General features: G+C 43.7%; 1 protein-coding gene across 1 annotated transcript in view; it reads right to left on the bottom strand.

Moving 5' to 3' along the window:
* Window positions 1–17,622, bottom strand: part of LOC147748023 (cytochrome P450 2D15-like) — a 704,421-nt gene that overhangs the window by 77,259 nt on the left and 609,540 nt on the right. Inside the window, exon 7 of the mRNA XM_086957942.1 lies at window positions 6,788–6,975. Within this exon, the coding sequence (XP_086814068.1) occupies window positions 6,788–6,975 (188 nt within the window). The remainder of the gene's footprint in view (window positions 1–6,787; window positions 6,976–17,622) is intronic.

The following is a 17,622-nucleotide window of genomic DNA, read 5'->3' as shown; positions in this document are numbered from 1 at the left end:
AGCAAAGATTGAAACAGCTCTTCATAGATCTTGCAGTCATCCTCAATCAGTGCATAATAACTAACGAAGGTTATAGGCCTCTGTCTATGTTTAACTGTAGTAGCCCAACACCAACGCCCCAGCTGATCCTTTTCAGAATTTATAACCGCTGCATGAATATTTTTATTTATAAAGATAGCTGTCCCTCTATGGGATGCAGAGGTACTGGAAAAACCCTGATAAGAGGCCCAGGCCTTAAACATAGAAACATTAGATAATTTTATAGAGGAAATATGAGTTTCTTGTAGAAGGATTACAGAAGGATTTTCGGCTTTGATTCACATCTCTATGCCCGCATTTTCTTTTGATTACTTAAACCATTTACATTAAATGATACCACCTTCAATTGCTCCTTGCTAGTCATAAAAGTAAATTAACAAAGTTTTGCAGTCGATTGAACCTCACAAGAAGATATAAAAAACTTTGGTAAAAAAAGGAATTCAAATAAACAAAGGACTTCATTCTTTCCTTACTTTTACACCCTATCCACCCCCTGTGACCCCCACCCACTCCAGTAATGCTCCTAACCCTGCCCCTGTGCCCCTCCCCCTGAATATGGTCCTTCCTTCCTTCCCCATGCTGGCCACACTTCCCTTCCCCCTAACAACCTGGGTGTCTTGTTGTTACACCCCCATGAACCCTCCGCCCCCCCCAGCAATATAAACTATTCAACAGGCTTACCCTCCACTAAAGTCTAGTGAATGGTACGATAATCCACAATCTAATCTTATTCGTCATATTACATTAAGGCTAACTATCATAACCAAGGTAAAGAAAAATAAAGCATTGTTTTTATACTGCACACAGCCATTTGATTAAGACAGAGAATTTTCTCTCAATTCTTCTTCAATTCATTCACCCCTTATAACCCTGCGAAATTTCCTTCAATAGCTCCTGAGCTTCATCTAGATCTGAGAACAAGAAAAATTTGCCTTTCACCAATACTTTGAATTTGGACTGTTGAGCAATAGAAGCCTGAGCTCCATTAGCTTTAAACAGATGTAAAATGTTCACAAATTCCTTCCTTCTACGTGCCGCCGCTGCAGACACATCCAAGAAGATGCAGCACTTTGTTGTTTCGATTACAGAAAACGGTCTTTGCTTTATAGCTTTAGGTAGTATTGATTCTTTAATACGAAAGTCAGAAAAGTTTAATAGAATAGTGCTTGTCACAGTAGAGTTAGGAAAGGGGTGAACAAGTACCTGATGTGCTCGAGTAATAGTCAGGTCCCCTTCAAATTCTGGAAGGACTTTTTGCCTAATGAATGAGGTGACCCATTGTACTGTATTGGCCCCTTCTAGCCCCTCTGGAGCTCCGACTATTCGAAGATGGATCTCCGTGTGTAATTTTCGAGCTCATCCAATTTATTTTCGAGTACCTGCTTGCTTTTACTTGCCACCTTATCCTCTTCTTTTACCACCGTCATCTGATCCTCAAGGATAGAGATCCGAGCTTCAGCTTCACCCTATTGAATTGGTAGGAATTGCAAATCACATCTGCAAATTGCTGGTAAGATGAGCTTTAGTATTTTATGAGTGAATGAATGAGCTCCAAATTTGATATTAAATTAATTTTTGGTCTGAATGGGCAGACCTGTGTATTTTTTATTCTTGTACTTTATCTGTACATTTGCATTTCGTTTTTCTTATGTAAAAGTAGAGTATAATGACTTGGTGGTACTCTAGCTCTTTTAGCTCATGATTTGTTTTATGTCCTCATGCGCGTTTGCATTATTTTGGCTTCTGCACTTTCTGTTGGGGTACTGTATTTTATGATTGCACATTAGTAAAACAATATGTTACCTTTTTTTATAGAGTTTTGCATTTTGTATGCCCTTTAAAAAAACTTTTTGATTTTGTGTATGAATTGTTGAAGTAATGCTGTAACATGGATGGGTTTTATGAGGATCTTGGTTGAGTTCCAAAACATGAATAAAATAAACAAAATGACTAGATTTAAATGTCCTAATCCATATGCCAATTTATGAGAGTTAAACATAACTGCAGCACTTAAGCTCTGTGCAAACAATAAGCAAACAGTGCATAGATATGGGGGTTCAAGCAAGGTGCTGTTTAAAGGAAGTGGTTCATACAGCCTAAACAAAAGCAGTCACAAAAACAAGGAACCAACTTATTTATTCTTTAAACAGAGAGGAATGCGAAATAGGAAATTTTTTGAAAAAGCACTGGAGTATTCTCATGGTAGATAAAAACATTGGCAGCTGCCTAGACGGAGTTCATGTTTCATTACCCCCAGGCTCCTCCAGTCCTCGTCCCATTCCTTAATTATGGAGATAAGCATCTCCCTGACTGAAAAAAGATTAGAGGAATGCTGGGACACCTAAACCCACCCCATGCCACCGGGAGTACTTACCCAATAACTCCCACGCCAAGTGAGGTAGATATTGTTTGCTGTACTCCCTCCAAAGTAAAACTCAAAACCATTATCCTTCATACGACTCAAGTGCTTTAGTAAGGCACACAAACAATCTGTATTTTTTTCCACATCCAAAGAGGGCTCTTTGGTTTAATGTTCTGCCACTCAGCTAGTATTTGGAAGGAATCATTTCTTGGCATTGTTTAAATCATCTATATGTCTAGAATATAAGCAACTACAGAGAATGAAGTAAGTGAAAAGAAGGTAATTGTGATTTCAGTTGAGCTTTAAAGAGATAGATCATTTAATAGTGTCATTGATGTATTGTTAGGTCTCGCCTGTCGATGCGCATGCGCATCGAGCTTGCGAGACTATGGGGGCTTAAACACTCTTTAACTAACTTGCAAGGAATCGTAGCGATTCCTTGCAGTGCCCGTGAAATTCAAGCTCAATGCGCATGCGCATTGAGCTTGAAAGCGCGTGCACATGCCCCCAGCTGCCTGCCTTGCATGGATTTTCCCTCAGGCGCACTCCTCCCACACCCCCGCTCCGCCCCCTCCCCTGCCTGCCGTGTCGCATTTCGTCACTTCCCTCAGCCGCACTCCAGGCCCCTGCTCTCCTCCCCCCTCCTCCTCCTACTCTCCTCCCCACTCTCTCCCTCACATTCAGAGACACCAGAAGCTTAACACGCAAGATCACTGACAAAGAGGTAATTTTCAAATGACATATTAGCTTTGCTTCCATTTGATTAAGGGCCTACCAAGATGTTGCAGGAATAAGCACGGTGCAAATGTGGTGATAGTCAAAACTCCAAAACTCACTCTGTGTATACCATCTCACACAACACACTGTGTACAGAGGGTTTAAGGAACTACAATTACCAAGGAACAAGTGTGATTGAAAATGCTGACACCTTCACAGTGCATAATGATTATACATAGGGCTTAGAGCGCTCGCTTCACCACAAAACAGGGTGATTAGAGGGAGGACTGACTAGCTGAAATGCATAAGACCAATGATTCTCCTGGAACACATACCGTTGTGCTTCAGCGCATACCTTCAGTGCAATTGTCCTCTGTTACCACTCATGCTCTGTAAAAGTTTGAACGGGGCATTGAATTATGTCATGTCTAGATAGCCAGCATTGGGGGAGAATAATGTTGTTGCATTTCGCATTTCGCATTTCGTCACTTCCCTCAGCCCCCTCAGGCGCACTCCTCCCACACCCCCGCTCCGCCCCCTCCCCTGCCTGCCGTGTCGCATTTCGTCACTTCCCTCAGCTGCACTCCAGGCCCCTGCTCTCCTCCCCCCTCCTCCTCCTACTCTCCTCCCTACTCTCTCCCTCACATTCAGAGACACCAGAAGCTTAACACGCAAGATCACTGACAAAGAGGTAATTTTCAAATGACCTATTAGCTTTGCTTCCATTTGATTAAGGGCTTACCAAGATGTTGCAGGAATAAGCACGGTGCAAATGTGGTGATAGTCAAAACTCCAAAACCCACCCTGTGTACACCATCTCACACAACCCACTGTGTACAGAGGGTTTAAGGAACTACAATTACCAAGGAACAAGTGTGATTGAAAATGCTGACACCTTCACAGTGCATAATGATTATACATAGGGCTTAAAGCGCTCGCTTCACCACAAAACAGGGTGATTAGAGGGAGGACTGACTAGCTGAAATGCATAAGACCAATGAACCTCCTGGAACACATACCGTTGTCCTTCAGCGCATACCTTCAGTGCAATTGTCCTCTGTTACCACTCATGCTCTGTAAAAGTTTGAACGGGCATGGAATTATGTCATGTCTAGATAGCCAGCATTGGGGGAGAATAATGTTGTTGCATTTCGCATTTCGCATTTCGTCACTTCCCTCAGCCCCCTCAGGCGCACTCCTCCCACACCCCCGCTCCGCCCCCTCCCCTGCCTGCCGTGTCGCATTTCGTCACTTCCCTCAGCCGCACTCCAGGCCCCTGCTCTCCTCCCCCTCCTCCTCCTACTCTCCTCCCCACTCTCTCCCTCACATTCAGAGACACCAGAAGCTTAACACGCAAGACGTCATGTATTACTTGGAAAAACAATACACCCCAGTCATACATGTTCCGTGGCTCTCCGGGTCTTTTATCGAGTCTACCAGAAGGAATATTGAACAATTTAAATTAGGCTCATTTCCATGGATTTTCCCTCAGGCGCACTCCTCCCACACCCCCGCTCCGCCCCCTCCCCTGCCTGGCGTGTCGCATTTCGTCACTTCCCTCAGCCGCACTCCAGGCCCCTGCTCTCCTCCCCCCTCCTCCTCCTACTCTCCTCCCCACTCTCTCCCTCACATTCAGAGACACCAAGTCATGTATTACTTGGAAAAACAATACACCCCAGTCATACATGTTCCGTGGCTCTCCGGGTCTTTTATCGAGTCTACCAGAAGGAATATTGAACAATTTAAATTAGGCTCATTTCTCCTGCTTGAATATGAAACTTCATTCCTTTGGTGGGTAACCTCCATTGTGATGTACCAGCGCCAGTTTTCAGGAAATCGGGAACTCTACTTTATATCGGAGCCCACCACAACTGACAGTGTGAGGTGTAAACCTGTGCACTGCTATTATTAGAAGCCTACACCTGCAGGATGAGCTTAAGAAAAAGGTTATTTGACTAGTGTGTTCTTACGCCATATAGTGCTCCTGATGGCAGTGTTTGACTGTGCTGTTGGATGCAGGTAATTGTAGTATTTATAATAATGTGTATGGAAAAGGGTTATTTTTAAGTCATGATTACAAGGCTACCTGTGTGCCACTTATGGGGGCGCCTTGTCACTGCCAGGTTGGAGCCTGTACCACGGCCTTGCAGCTGGCAGCCTTATCACAACTCCCGTAGGCAGTAGCATCTCTACCACAGCGTTCACCCCCCACCCCCGCTACTGTCACATAACATCCACCACCCCATCCACCACCACCACCACCGCATCCACCACCACCACATCCACCACCACATCCACCATCACCACCACATCCACCACCACATCCACCACCACACCCACCACCACCACCACATCCACCACCACATCCAACACATCCACCACCACACCCACCACCACTACATCCACCACCACCCCATCCACCACCACCACTGCATCCACCATCACCACCACATCCACCACCACATCCACCACCACATCCACCACCACCACATCCACCATCAACTCCAAATCCACCTCCACATGCACCACCATATCCACCACCACATCCACCATCACATCCACTGCCACATCCACCATCACATCTACTGCCACATCCACCGCCACATCCACAGCCACATCCACCGCCACCAGATCCACCACACCCACCACCACTACATCCACCACCCCATCCACCACCACCACTACATCCACCACCCCATCCACCACCACCACCGTATCCACCACCACCACCGCATCCACCATCACCACATCCACCACCACATCCACCACCACCACATCCACCATCAACTCCACATCCACCACCACATCCACCACCACATCCACCATCACATCCACTGCCACATCCACCGCCACATCCACCGCCACATCCACCTCCACCAGATCCACCACACCCACCACCACTACATCCATCACCACACCCACCACCACTACGTCCATCACCCCATCCACCACCACCACCACCGCATCCACCACCACCACATCCACCACCACATCCACCACCACCACATCCACCATCACCACCACATCCACCGCCACCAGATCCACCACACCCACCACCACTACATCCATCACCACACCCACCACCACTACATCCATCACCCCATCCACCACCACCACCACCGCATCCACCACCACCACATCCACCACCACATCCACCACCACCACATCCACCATCACCACCACATCCACCACCACATCCACCACCACATCCACCACCACATCCACCACCACATCCACCGCCACATCCACCGCCACATCCACCACCACACCCACAAAAATAAAAGCCATTGTTATTTGTAATATCAATACATCTAAGTCACGTAAATACACACATTGCATTACAAATGCTATAGGTGTCACATTTGCGAAAGTTAAAACTATTGACATTGTAACTGACAAAGCTATTCATTTTGCTATTTTCAAAACCAACACATAAATAAAAAAGTGTCATTTACAATAACAATCGCTCAAACTTTCCTAATGCGAGACCTATTGCATTTCCAATGCTTGTTTTTGAGCATCCTGCTAATAAGCAACAATAGCTGTCAAAGGCTAACCTTGTCTTTTGATCTACCAATTACATGAGTACCTTTCCTTGGGGGAGGGGTTATCTGAATAGGACTAACCTACTTTAAGAGAGGACTTCAGGTTTTAAACCACTGGAATTACCTTTGGTATGAAGAAGCCATTGATCTCGGTGTCTCTTGACGTCTTGTGAGGTACGCTGAAGGGGATAATATCGCTAAAGCGTTGAATTTCATGGACCACAGCATTGGTGTAAGGCATGTTGGCCCGGTCGTCCATCGTAGGCTGCCTCTCTCTTCCGATCACCTGATCAATTTCTTCTTGCACTTTGGCTAGACACAGAGGAAGTAGTAATTGAAATAGATATTACCTTTAGTTGTTACGTATCAGGCATTTTAGGAGAAAGAAGTGTTTTTAAACAGAATTGTGGACAGCATTCAATTGGATGCAAAGTGTAAGATATCATCTACTGAATTATTTTCCTCTCAATATTTGAGGTGTTATACCTATTTAGAAAAAAAAATGCTTTGGCCTTTGCCATACTTGTGACTAGAATCTTGCCTTCACAATCCTGTTGCAGATCAGAATGTGTTAGTGCAGAAAACCCAGAGACCAAGGAGCGTGAAGATGCTTGAACTCACAACTACACACATGTGCGAGCACTAAACCCATGATTCCTCAGCATCTGGAAAGCAATGTTGTCTGGCGCTATTTCACTCTACACCATTGCTGTAGCATTTGAATATTGGTGAGTGAGATTCTTTCTTGACCTTTGTCTGGGAATGGAGCTAATGCATCAGGACCACTGTAATAGAGATCTAGGAACCTGCAGCTGAAAATGTCAGAGTGCAGTAAAAAAATAAAAAGATCTCTAGAACAGAGGCAATCTTGTGAAGAACATGTCTTTTAACCTCACTGCCAACACACTGTTACTTGAAATTAGATTTTCATATATCTGTAAGCCACGGATCCAATCACTGAACACTCTGCTGGATACCAATTAAAAAATTAAAGCACTCTTAGGTGAAGTACATCTAGAACTCTGCTATTCCAAGCCATTGCAGCAATGACCTACCGCTCTTGCTGGCCAGTGTGCTGAGTGATAGAGGGAAACAGCTGAGGTACAACTGGGGATATTCCAGCAAGAGTGCTGAATTTTGATTATGGCATTTTTCTGATTGAGGACTGGCTTCACTGGTGGAATTCAGCAGTAAGAAATATGCAAATGTGGGAGAAGTGTGTGTGCAGAAACAAATCCACTGCATGATGGAGTTGCGTTCAGAACAATCCATATCCCTATCTGTAAGAGAGTAGGTATGATTGTGCTAAATCTGTTGGAGTTGTAAAACATATTAGGCCATATTTATGTACCTTTCACACAGTGCAGCAAGCCCCCTGTTGTGATGCATGAAAGGTCAGGAATGCGCTGTATTTAACATTCCTGTCCTCTCCTTGCGCTGGCAGCCTTTTGGCTGCCTAGCACCAAAGCAGGCACCTGTCCACCATGGTGCAAGGGTGCCTGCTTTGTAAGCAGGATTGCTTTGGTTCAGAAAGGAGCACCTTTCTGCACAAAACAATCCCCTGAACCATTTTCCTCTTTCTATGTACGCTGCAGAAAGTAGCACACATCGAAAGAGGTAGAAAGAAGGAGACATAAAGATATTTCTCCTGGTTACTCCCCACCTGGAAGGGTAGCATTTTGACACATTCCCAGTTTTACCAATGATGGTAAATTTGGGAATGCACCAAAATCCATGGGTAAAGGTATGGGAACACCTATGCTCCACCCATGGAATGCTACCCTTGGGCAGAGTAACGCAGGGTAGCGATTGCGCTGCATTGCGTTACTGTGAATTTTTCAAGCCAATGCAGGTGGCCTTGCGTGGCTTGATAAATCATACTTAAGAGTTGGGTCACTCTTGCACCTCATTGCGTGGTGCAAAGGCAACATAACTCCTACATAAATATATCCCACTGGCTTTAATTGTATGCCTGCTGTGGGTTTCCCTGAGTTGGAAGTTAACCTGCAGGTGGATGAAAGAGGATACTCCTCATGTAAGAGGAAAAATGCCACTTGGCAATACAAACCACCTCCGAAACAAGCAGAAAATGGATCATTTAAGAGAAGCAAAGAACTGGTTTGTTTTCCAGTGGATAAGTGGAGAGAGGTATGGGCCCAATTTTTCAAATAAACGAAAAAGTGAGAAAAAAGTACAGCTACTCAGAAAGGTAAAACATTTGGTCTTATTTAAGGCATTAACAAGTAAGTCTTTTGAATTGATACTACAATTCAGTTCAGACCAAATGATTTGCTTACCTTTGTGCCATCAGAGTGGTAATGAATGCAGCATTTCCTTCAACATTTTTTACAAACTATCTTTCTTCTGGGGAGAAGAATCTAAGGCAAAGGTACAAAGGTGGCTGAGGAGTTAACTATTTTCCCTAAACATAGCTACTCCAGTAAATCAAGTGTGGGGGTTATCAGGAGGCTTATTGTTATATATCAAATAGTCTGCTTGCATTTGTAAAAGCAGGTGTTTGGTTGACTAACACTTTAAAGTCAGATCTATTGGCTTTTCCACTGCTTGTTTTAAACATTTTTGAGGTTTCTGCACCAAGACTTTACATTTCAACATTTTGGAACGGTTGTGTTAAGGTTAGTGTTAAAAAACAGGGCCTTTTTGAAGTTTTCCCTACTTTTTGCCACCATTTTGACTACTAGATGCTAGTTTCTGACTCCGATTTGGCCCTGGGCTTTGCTAACCAGACAAAGGGCCTGGGCTCTGATTGCAATTACATGGTAAATAGGTATAATTACAATTGGTACTGACAACCTACCTATAAGTCCCTAGTATATGGTAGGGCATGTGGGCTTAGAGGCCCTGTAGATTTAATACATTTAAGTGTGCACTACTGTGGTGACTGCTGCAGTTTTTGCATTTGTTTTTGCATTTGTCACTATAAAGGGAGCACTGCTTTTCAGGCTCCTTTACATTAAATGTGTATCCAATTGAGATTTTGTATTTAAAGGTTCTTAATAGTCTCCTAAGGTCTCCCTTAGGTGTTCCAGGGGCAGGGCACCTTGTAACTATAAGCAGGGACATCTTACAATGGCCCTCAATACAATGTTGGTCGGAGTTGCCTCCGATCAACACTGTTGTGAAATGGGAACCAACCGACCTCCGGTTGGCTGTTCCGACCATATTATTTGGATGTGACTGCACATGGTGCAGTCTCAAACTTCCATTTTTCAATCGGAGCTTGTGTGATTGGCTGAAACTGCCCACAGCATAAGCTCCATTGTAGAATGGAAGTTTTTCAATTGCCCCCAGAGCCAAATGCGGAGGGCTAAGAGCCCCCACATTCAGTTTCCGACATCCACATGCTCATGGCCAACATGGATTCCGACATGGTTTGGCTGTCAGAAGCCAAAATCATAATCCTGACGTCATAAACGCTGTTCTTAAGGGATTATGAGGGCATTTCAACTGATCGAGGGCTCCTTGAGCCCGTCAGAACTGCACCAGATTCCACAGCTGGTTTAAACTCTGACAGCCATCATCATAATATGGTTGTTGGACTTTAAACCTACAATGATGGTCGGAAGCTTTCTGACCGACATTGTAATTAGGCCGAATGTGTTTTATAATCCCCGGTGAGAGAAAAACTGCTAATTTCGTTTTTACCCATTATAGGAATATTTTAATTAAGTATATATACTGGAGGAGCACAGCAGCATGTAGAATATGTTGCCTTGTTTGCCTTAATTCAATCTCTAACAGAATCAGTAAGGGCTGCTTTTAGTTCACTCACTGAGCAACTAAAGGGGATAGAGAAGAACATCCACTCTAAATTGGACTTGCAGCCAATTAACCAGCATATGCCGGCAAACTACCAGCACCTTCCACAAAGTAATGGTAATAGCGTCAGTGTGGCACCCTCTTCTTGTATTAACACTCGACCTACAACTCAACCCTATCATACAGTGGGTGTTGGTTTGAGGGATCTGACAAAGACTGATTTCAGCATCAATGCGACCCAGGGTGGCCCCCCTCCTTCCCTTCAACCATCGTCCTCTCTACCTGGGATGAATAGCGGCCCTACGACTCCATCTGTTCCCCCACATACTTCAACTTGTACTGCTGATCTAATTACCGTAGCTGACAGGCGCAACTACCCGGTAACAAAATTAAATTGAATTGTTTAGAGCTTCAACCTGCAGCCACCCTTTACATAGTAATTTTAGCAAAAGTCCCAGTTCTCACTAACTCTGCACATGAGTCATGGGAATTCCTTAGGAATAAATCTCTAAACTGGCTCAACGCAAGGGTAGGGCTTGGAGGGGCACTTTTTGCCGATCTAAAAATGATTAGGAGAGTAAGTTGGGTAGGTACAGGTAGTAAAACATTAAAGGGTGATTGTATTGTGCTTTCATTCACTTCCCCCAACATGGTAAGTCTCATTCTTGAGAGTGCTAGTCTCCCCTCTCTTGTACCGAAGCAGATATTGGTCTTACCACTTGGTTTCTTCTATCAACCCCGGGCCCACTTAGAACAGCTGCCATTTGAAGCAGAGCCACCTTACCAGGGGTTCCGGCCAAAGTACCTATATCCAATTGAAACCCGTAACAGGTTTGATTATCTATCCACTTTAAATGGTGTGGATTGACTAATGAAACCTGTTGAATCAAATAGGAATAATCAGTCTGGCTCTGGGATTGTTACATCCTATAAGAGGGGGTCATTGGCAGATGTAGATGAGGACTTAGTGCATTCAGGTAACTAGGAGGGTAGCCTTGTGGGACATCCATCGCCTTTGTTGTTAGCAGAATTTGGGCCTGGTACCCCCGCTACAACCCTTAAAGTCCTTTATTGGAATGTGGCCAGTTTACGTCATAAACACCTCATGAATGAATGGGTCCAATTTAATTCCAAATTCAATATTCTTTGCCTTCAGGAGACCTGGGCTGTTGAGCCCGTCCATATAAATGGCTTTAAAACCTTCCAAAGCCCAGCTATAGAGTTCAATCAAGGGCGCTCCAAAGGGGGGTTGTGTATTTATTTTTCTAATATGCTGGCGACTGTGATAAGAACCTTTTATCAAATTTTGTCTCTGGTGACTTCTGCCCACATTACTTTAATTATTGTTAATTTTTATAATAATGTGCCCTTACCAGACATCACATCCGTCCTTCAATCATTAGATCAAGACTTAGAGAAGTTTTTTGACAACAATTGTCACAAATCCATTATTTTATGGGGTGGTGAATTTAACATATGTACATGTACTGTGACTACGAATAAGGCATGTCTTATGACATCCCCGGATTTCTGCGAGACAACCCATTTTATTCACTCACAGTATGGGGATACCCTGAACAATCTAATTTCAAATACAACTTCGGGTTTTGTAACGATCTAGTTGTTTCACCAACCACAGTGAGGTGTACGTACAGTGGTAGGGGGGACAATATTGTGATAAACTTTTTACTGTTTCCCCAGCGTTATTCAAAATTGGTCCTGGAGTTTATTGTGGATGATATTGCACTTAGTGATCATTATCCCCAAAGTGCCACGTTGAAGCGGATTTTACTGGGCAAGTATGCGGTAAATCTAAAGCCCTTGTGCAAGAGGAAATTGTGATCTCTTGCCGCAATGGGTACACGTTAGAGTGGTCCCTTGTGGATCCTCTTAACTTCCTCGAAAAACTGGTTCAAAAAGAGAGGGAGGCTTTTGAAGTGTGCCTAGATGAAACCACAGAGGCGCATAACTTCATCTTGGCATTTAACCAAATAAAAAAGGGTGTGGGTGAGGTCCTTTCTGCAAAACAGAAAATACGAAAGGTGGGAGTGTGTGGTTGGTTTGACTCAACATGTACCAAAGCCCACAAAAACTTAGTTTTAGCAGAACAATCTAGATCTGTAGGGAAAGTCCGGGAGTGTAGATTGGCTTACAAAGCGGCCATTAAACAATGGAAAAGAGCTTTGAAAGAGGATATCTGGAATAAGTTATTGGAGGCCAGTCTATCTAAAGATTACACTTCTTTTTGGTGTGTTATTAATTCCCATTCTCATTATGCTTCAGATTCCCCACGCGCAGAGATAGCAATCTCTGAGGATGCTTGGATAGCTCATTTCTCCAAATTATACTCCCCTAAGGAACAGCTGGATGTTCCCACTGCCTGCGCCTTTCCACATAATGGACTTCTACCTCTTGCTAATGCTCTCAAAAATACTGGCCCTTTAAATGAGTGCAAATATCCAGACTTTTCCCTGGACAAAGTCAGATTGGCGCTGAAAGAAAGCAAGTGGGGAAAGCCCCAGGGCCCGACGGGATACCTATTGACCTGTTCAAATTTAACATCAAGCTCTGGGGCCCTATCCTCACTTTGCTCTTTAAAGCTTGCTAAAATCAGGGTTTTTTACCCACCTGGCCTGAGTCACTTATCGTCCCTATTTTCAAGAAGGGCGACCGTAACAACCCAGCGCAATACAGGCCAATTTCCCTCTTGGATTGCCTGGTTAAGGTTGCTGGTCGCATGCTTTTGGGACGCTTACAGGAGTGGGCGGAATCAAACAATATCCTCTCAGACCCACAGTACGTGTTCAGGGCAGAGTTGAGTACTGTAGAGCAGCTGTAAACCTTGACTTGTTAATTGGCAAGTATGTACATATAAATGGTGGTAACCTTTTTTTAGTCTTTATTGATTTATCTTAAGCTTTTGATTTGGTAGCTCACAATAGCTATGGGCAATAATGACTAATAAGGGCGTGGATGTTGTTGCGTGTTTATCTAGGTTCCTGATCGATACTGTGACCTTATGCCCCTATTCGGCTATAAATCCATTTATTCCCTATATTGGCATAACCGTTCAAGTGCGATATTCAGAAAGTCATCTCTGGCCTCACACGAACAGAGCCACATTCCAGAATAGTTCTCTGCCACTTCCTTTGCAACCAATTAGTGCAATGACAGAGCAGAAGTCACTATCTGATATTCCTAGATTAACACTCCGAGTTCTTCAACAAGATAAACTCAGCAAACCTGGAAATCCCCGCTTGCTGTGTTTTGATTAGTAATGGAACTCTAATGAGCAACTGATAGCTATCACTTCCTAGTGACATCTTTAATTGACGTCTTATGTCCAACAAACTTGCGTCAAACCAGGCACCTGTCAGGTATAAATATTACCAACATTGCCTTAAGCAATTGCTGGTGTCCCATTGCTGTTGTATGCTGTATGCGTTCCTGCAGCCTGCTGCCCGTCACCTGAAGCTGCTGATACCATTATCGCTGCTAAAGCGCGAACATTGGTGTGGTATAACTAGGAGCTGAACAGCCGTCCCTCTGCGAAGAGCCCAGCAGATGCCAAGCTGCCCGCGGACGCTGTCCCCCCTCCTCCTCCTCGACGCGCTGAAGAGAGACGCTGCCTTTCTCGTGCAGAGAAATCCAGCTCCAGCGTTTCTAGTCTGCCCTCGCGGGTGACTGGGATACCGAGTTTCCCCTGAAGGAGATACCAGACCTCCATCATTCTATTCAGAGGTATGGTGTTGACTAAACCCTTAGAAGAGAATTCTTGAAGCAAACCTTGGCAAAACCAACTTAACTTAAAGCTACTTACTTACTCCCCTTCCACGTGTTAGGCTTAGGTCAGGCACACTGGGGTAGGCTTAGTTAGAAGCACCAGTTGAGTATTTTAGCCTAATGTATATATGAATGTATATATGTTTTATTACTTTTAAACCACTGTATGGCTAAGAAACCATATCAATGCTTTTACAGTATTTTTTCGCAATACTTATCTTACTGTACGTACTTTTTATAATAACAAGTCTTGCAATTGTGGCAATACATTTCTCTTGTACGAGAAGAAAGACTGTTCAATAAATGTTAACCCTTTATTGACAAACGCCCGTCTCTCTAGTCTGTACATATTGTGAAAGTAAACTGCACTAACCTGACTGAGTGAAATATATGTCTATTGTTTCACACAACCCTAGAGATTGACTCTTAATCTGAGGAGCAAAGTTGTCATGTTGCACGGTTGTTGGAAAGCTGAATCCCTTCTTGTCTGTGCCAGGGAAGCTGATCACTTCCTATGCAGAGAAGAAAGTTTCCAGTGACCTCTGAGCTAGTTGGTAACACACCCAATTAAGTTTAGCATAGTCAGTAGAGGCCTGGAAGATCCGCACTTCTACGTCGATACTACTGTTTATGTTATTCCAATGCGCAGGGCCTAGTGGGAAACTAGGAACTACACTACATGGCGCACAAACGTTTGGTAAGGCGATAAACTACCGCAAGACATTAGAGTAACTCAGTCGTGCATATTTCACACCCCTTTCTCCCGTAAATACTCCAATAGACGTCTGGAGTGGGTGAAAGGTTAAAATCCGCCCGAACTCAGTAGGAAGAGATTCCTATGTAAAGCTCTGGTCTATTCAACGTTGAAGGATACAGTGTTCCAAAATATTGTGCACCTAATCTTTGTCTCCTTGGAGACCAACTCTGCAAAGCCTGCATTTATAAAAAATGACAGACAGTGAAGAAGAAAGGGAAGCAGTTAGACTGGCAACCCTACTAATAGAGGAAGACTCGAGTCTCCTAGACACAGACCCGGATGCAATAATCATCCCGGTCCACTTAAGAAAATCTATAACTTTAAAACTTATAGAAAACGGACTGACACCTCAAGGTGGTACAGTAATTTTCGTGATAGAGGCTCACGAATATCGGCAGACAGAGGTATTCTACTCATGGATAAACTTTCCAGCGGCAAACGCTACAACAAAAGAGTTTCACTATTACAAAACAGAGGAACCTCCGGAAGAGTACGCTCCTTTCGAGGAGATTGAAATTCCACTTAAATTTCAAGAGCACCTGCTCTGGTTTAATGGCACCCTAAAACACAATGATCACATTACCAGGCTCGGTCCACTAGGTAGACCAGGAACAACGTGGCCTGTTCTAGCCGGCTACACACCACATCCGAACATTGCAAGAATGTCTAGAGAAGACCTGTTAGTACAGCTAAAAACACTAATAAAAATACATAGGCAATTAGTCCAATATGTAATGCGGACTGCAACAGTCCAGCCAGCTGTTAATGTACCACAGCTGACCCCTCATCAGGGGAACACTAATAAAATTACACCACAGAACATACAGTCATGTCTTGGTGAAACACCCGTAAAACGGGAACAAATTCCTTTCTGGTTAGCACAGAAAATCACTCAAATAGAGGCAGTATTTCCTGATACTACCCCTATAGAGAAACACAGAATCTTGACCATCTGCCTTCCTATGGGAATCGCACCACACGTGGAGGACTGCGACACTTGGGGTACAGTCTTTGCTTCCATTTACACAAAAACACACGGTGTTCCGTCTATGGCGGTAATACCAGAAGTGCTAAAACAGATTCAAATTGAATACGGTCCAGAGCCTGCTTTAAATCTAGGTATGAAATTACTGAAAGACTTCAAGCAGTTCTCGGCTATACTATTAGCCAATATAAAGGGAGAAGCAGCATCTGTGGCGATCCGCCAGAAGTTGAAGGAAACAGATATAAAAGATCCAATTGAGCTTGCCAAAATCATAGAGAAATGCTACGAAGAATTAGGTAGAGACAGCTTGGGTGGGAAACCGGTAAAGCCCCAACTGCTCGAAAATCCTGAAAAATTATTTATTAAAAATAATTTAAACACTCCTAAAAAGAGCTGGGATGGAAATAAACAATCCAGTCCCAAGGAAAAAGTTTTCCAGTCCAGAGGAAGGTCTCCTCGACGGAGGGAAAGAACTCCGACTCGAGAACACCAGTCTCCCCAGAGGGAGCCCTCTGAGAAAAGATATAACCTTAGAAATAGGGATAATCTGAAAAAACCTGATAGATATCAAAGTATTGATACTCGTCCCTCTCGATCTTTTCCACAGAAATCGGAAAGAAGAGGACGGTCAGACCCAGGAGAGCACACCAAGTCCAAAGACAAGGAACCTGCTCAGAGTAAAAAATCTCAATTTTCAAAAAAGAAGGTAGCCAGTATTAGAGTAATCAACCATGCCGAGAATACTGAGGACACAGTTGAAAAACGGGGAGTGGGCATTGATAATGTTGGACAGTGCAGCAGAAATCAGTATAGCGCGCAAGATCTTGATGAGTCATCTGGAGACAGTGGACACGAATGAATACATTCAGGTTGAAACTGCCGACACCAGACTTAGCGAGCCCCATAAAATATACGAAATAACATTGCGTATAGAGGGTGATAAGACTAGGAAAATTAGAGGTCTGTTTTGGGATAAACTCTCAAATGGCTATGATATTCTGTTAGCTGAAAAAGATTGGCCCCCAGAGTTTGTTAGGGAGTGCCCTCGTGGCGAAGAAGTGATTATGCCTGCCTTCTCGAATCACATTCCTATTCACAAAAAATATACATATGCAAGGAAATGGGCAGTAGCCCAGGCACCGGCATTGTATAAAAATCATGTAGGATGGGATGAGGACTCAAATCCTCACGAAATCCAATTAAAAAGTGAATCAACTGCCCAACGGCAGTATCCCATTAAGCAAGAAGCTAAAAAACAAGTCAGGGAGATTTTAGATCAATGTGAATACCAGGGGGTGATTGAAACATGCACCTCTCAAATGAACAATCCTTTGTTCCTGTCTCCAAGTCAGACAATTCATATCGTCTAGTTTTGGACTAGAGACACCTTAATACATGTTGTAAAACTTTTGCAGTACAAAACTCGCATAGTGCAGCCCTAATGAATAACATAGTTAGGAAAAAATATAAAATGACATTAGACATATCTAATGGTTTCTTTTGTCAAAACATTGCACCAGAAAGCAGATATTTGACCGCTTTCTCTGCATTTGGGTCGTAGAAAAATTCTGTCGACTCCCACAGGGGTTCAAGAACAGCCCAGGACTATTCTCAGCTAGGGTAACAGAGTTACTACAAATATATGATGATGAGG

The sequence above is a fragment of the Lissotriton vulgaris genome, chromosome 1_1 (genome assembly GCF_964263255.1).
Source record: "Lissotriton vulgaris chromosome 1_1, aLisVul1.2, whole genome shotgun sequence".
NCBI classification, from domain to species: Eukaryota; Metazoa; Chordata; class Amphibia; order Caudata; family Salamandridae; genus Lissotriton; species Lissotriton vulgaris.
The sequence above is the reverse complement of the archived record's forward strand: the minus strand, read 5'-3'. Positions and strand labels throughout refer to the sequence as shown.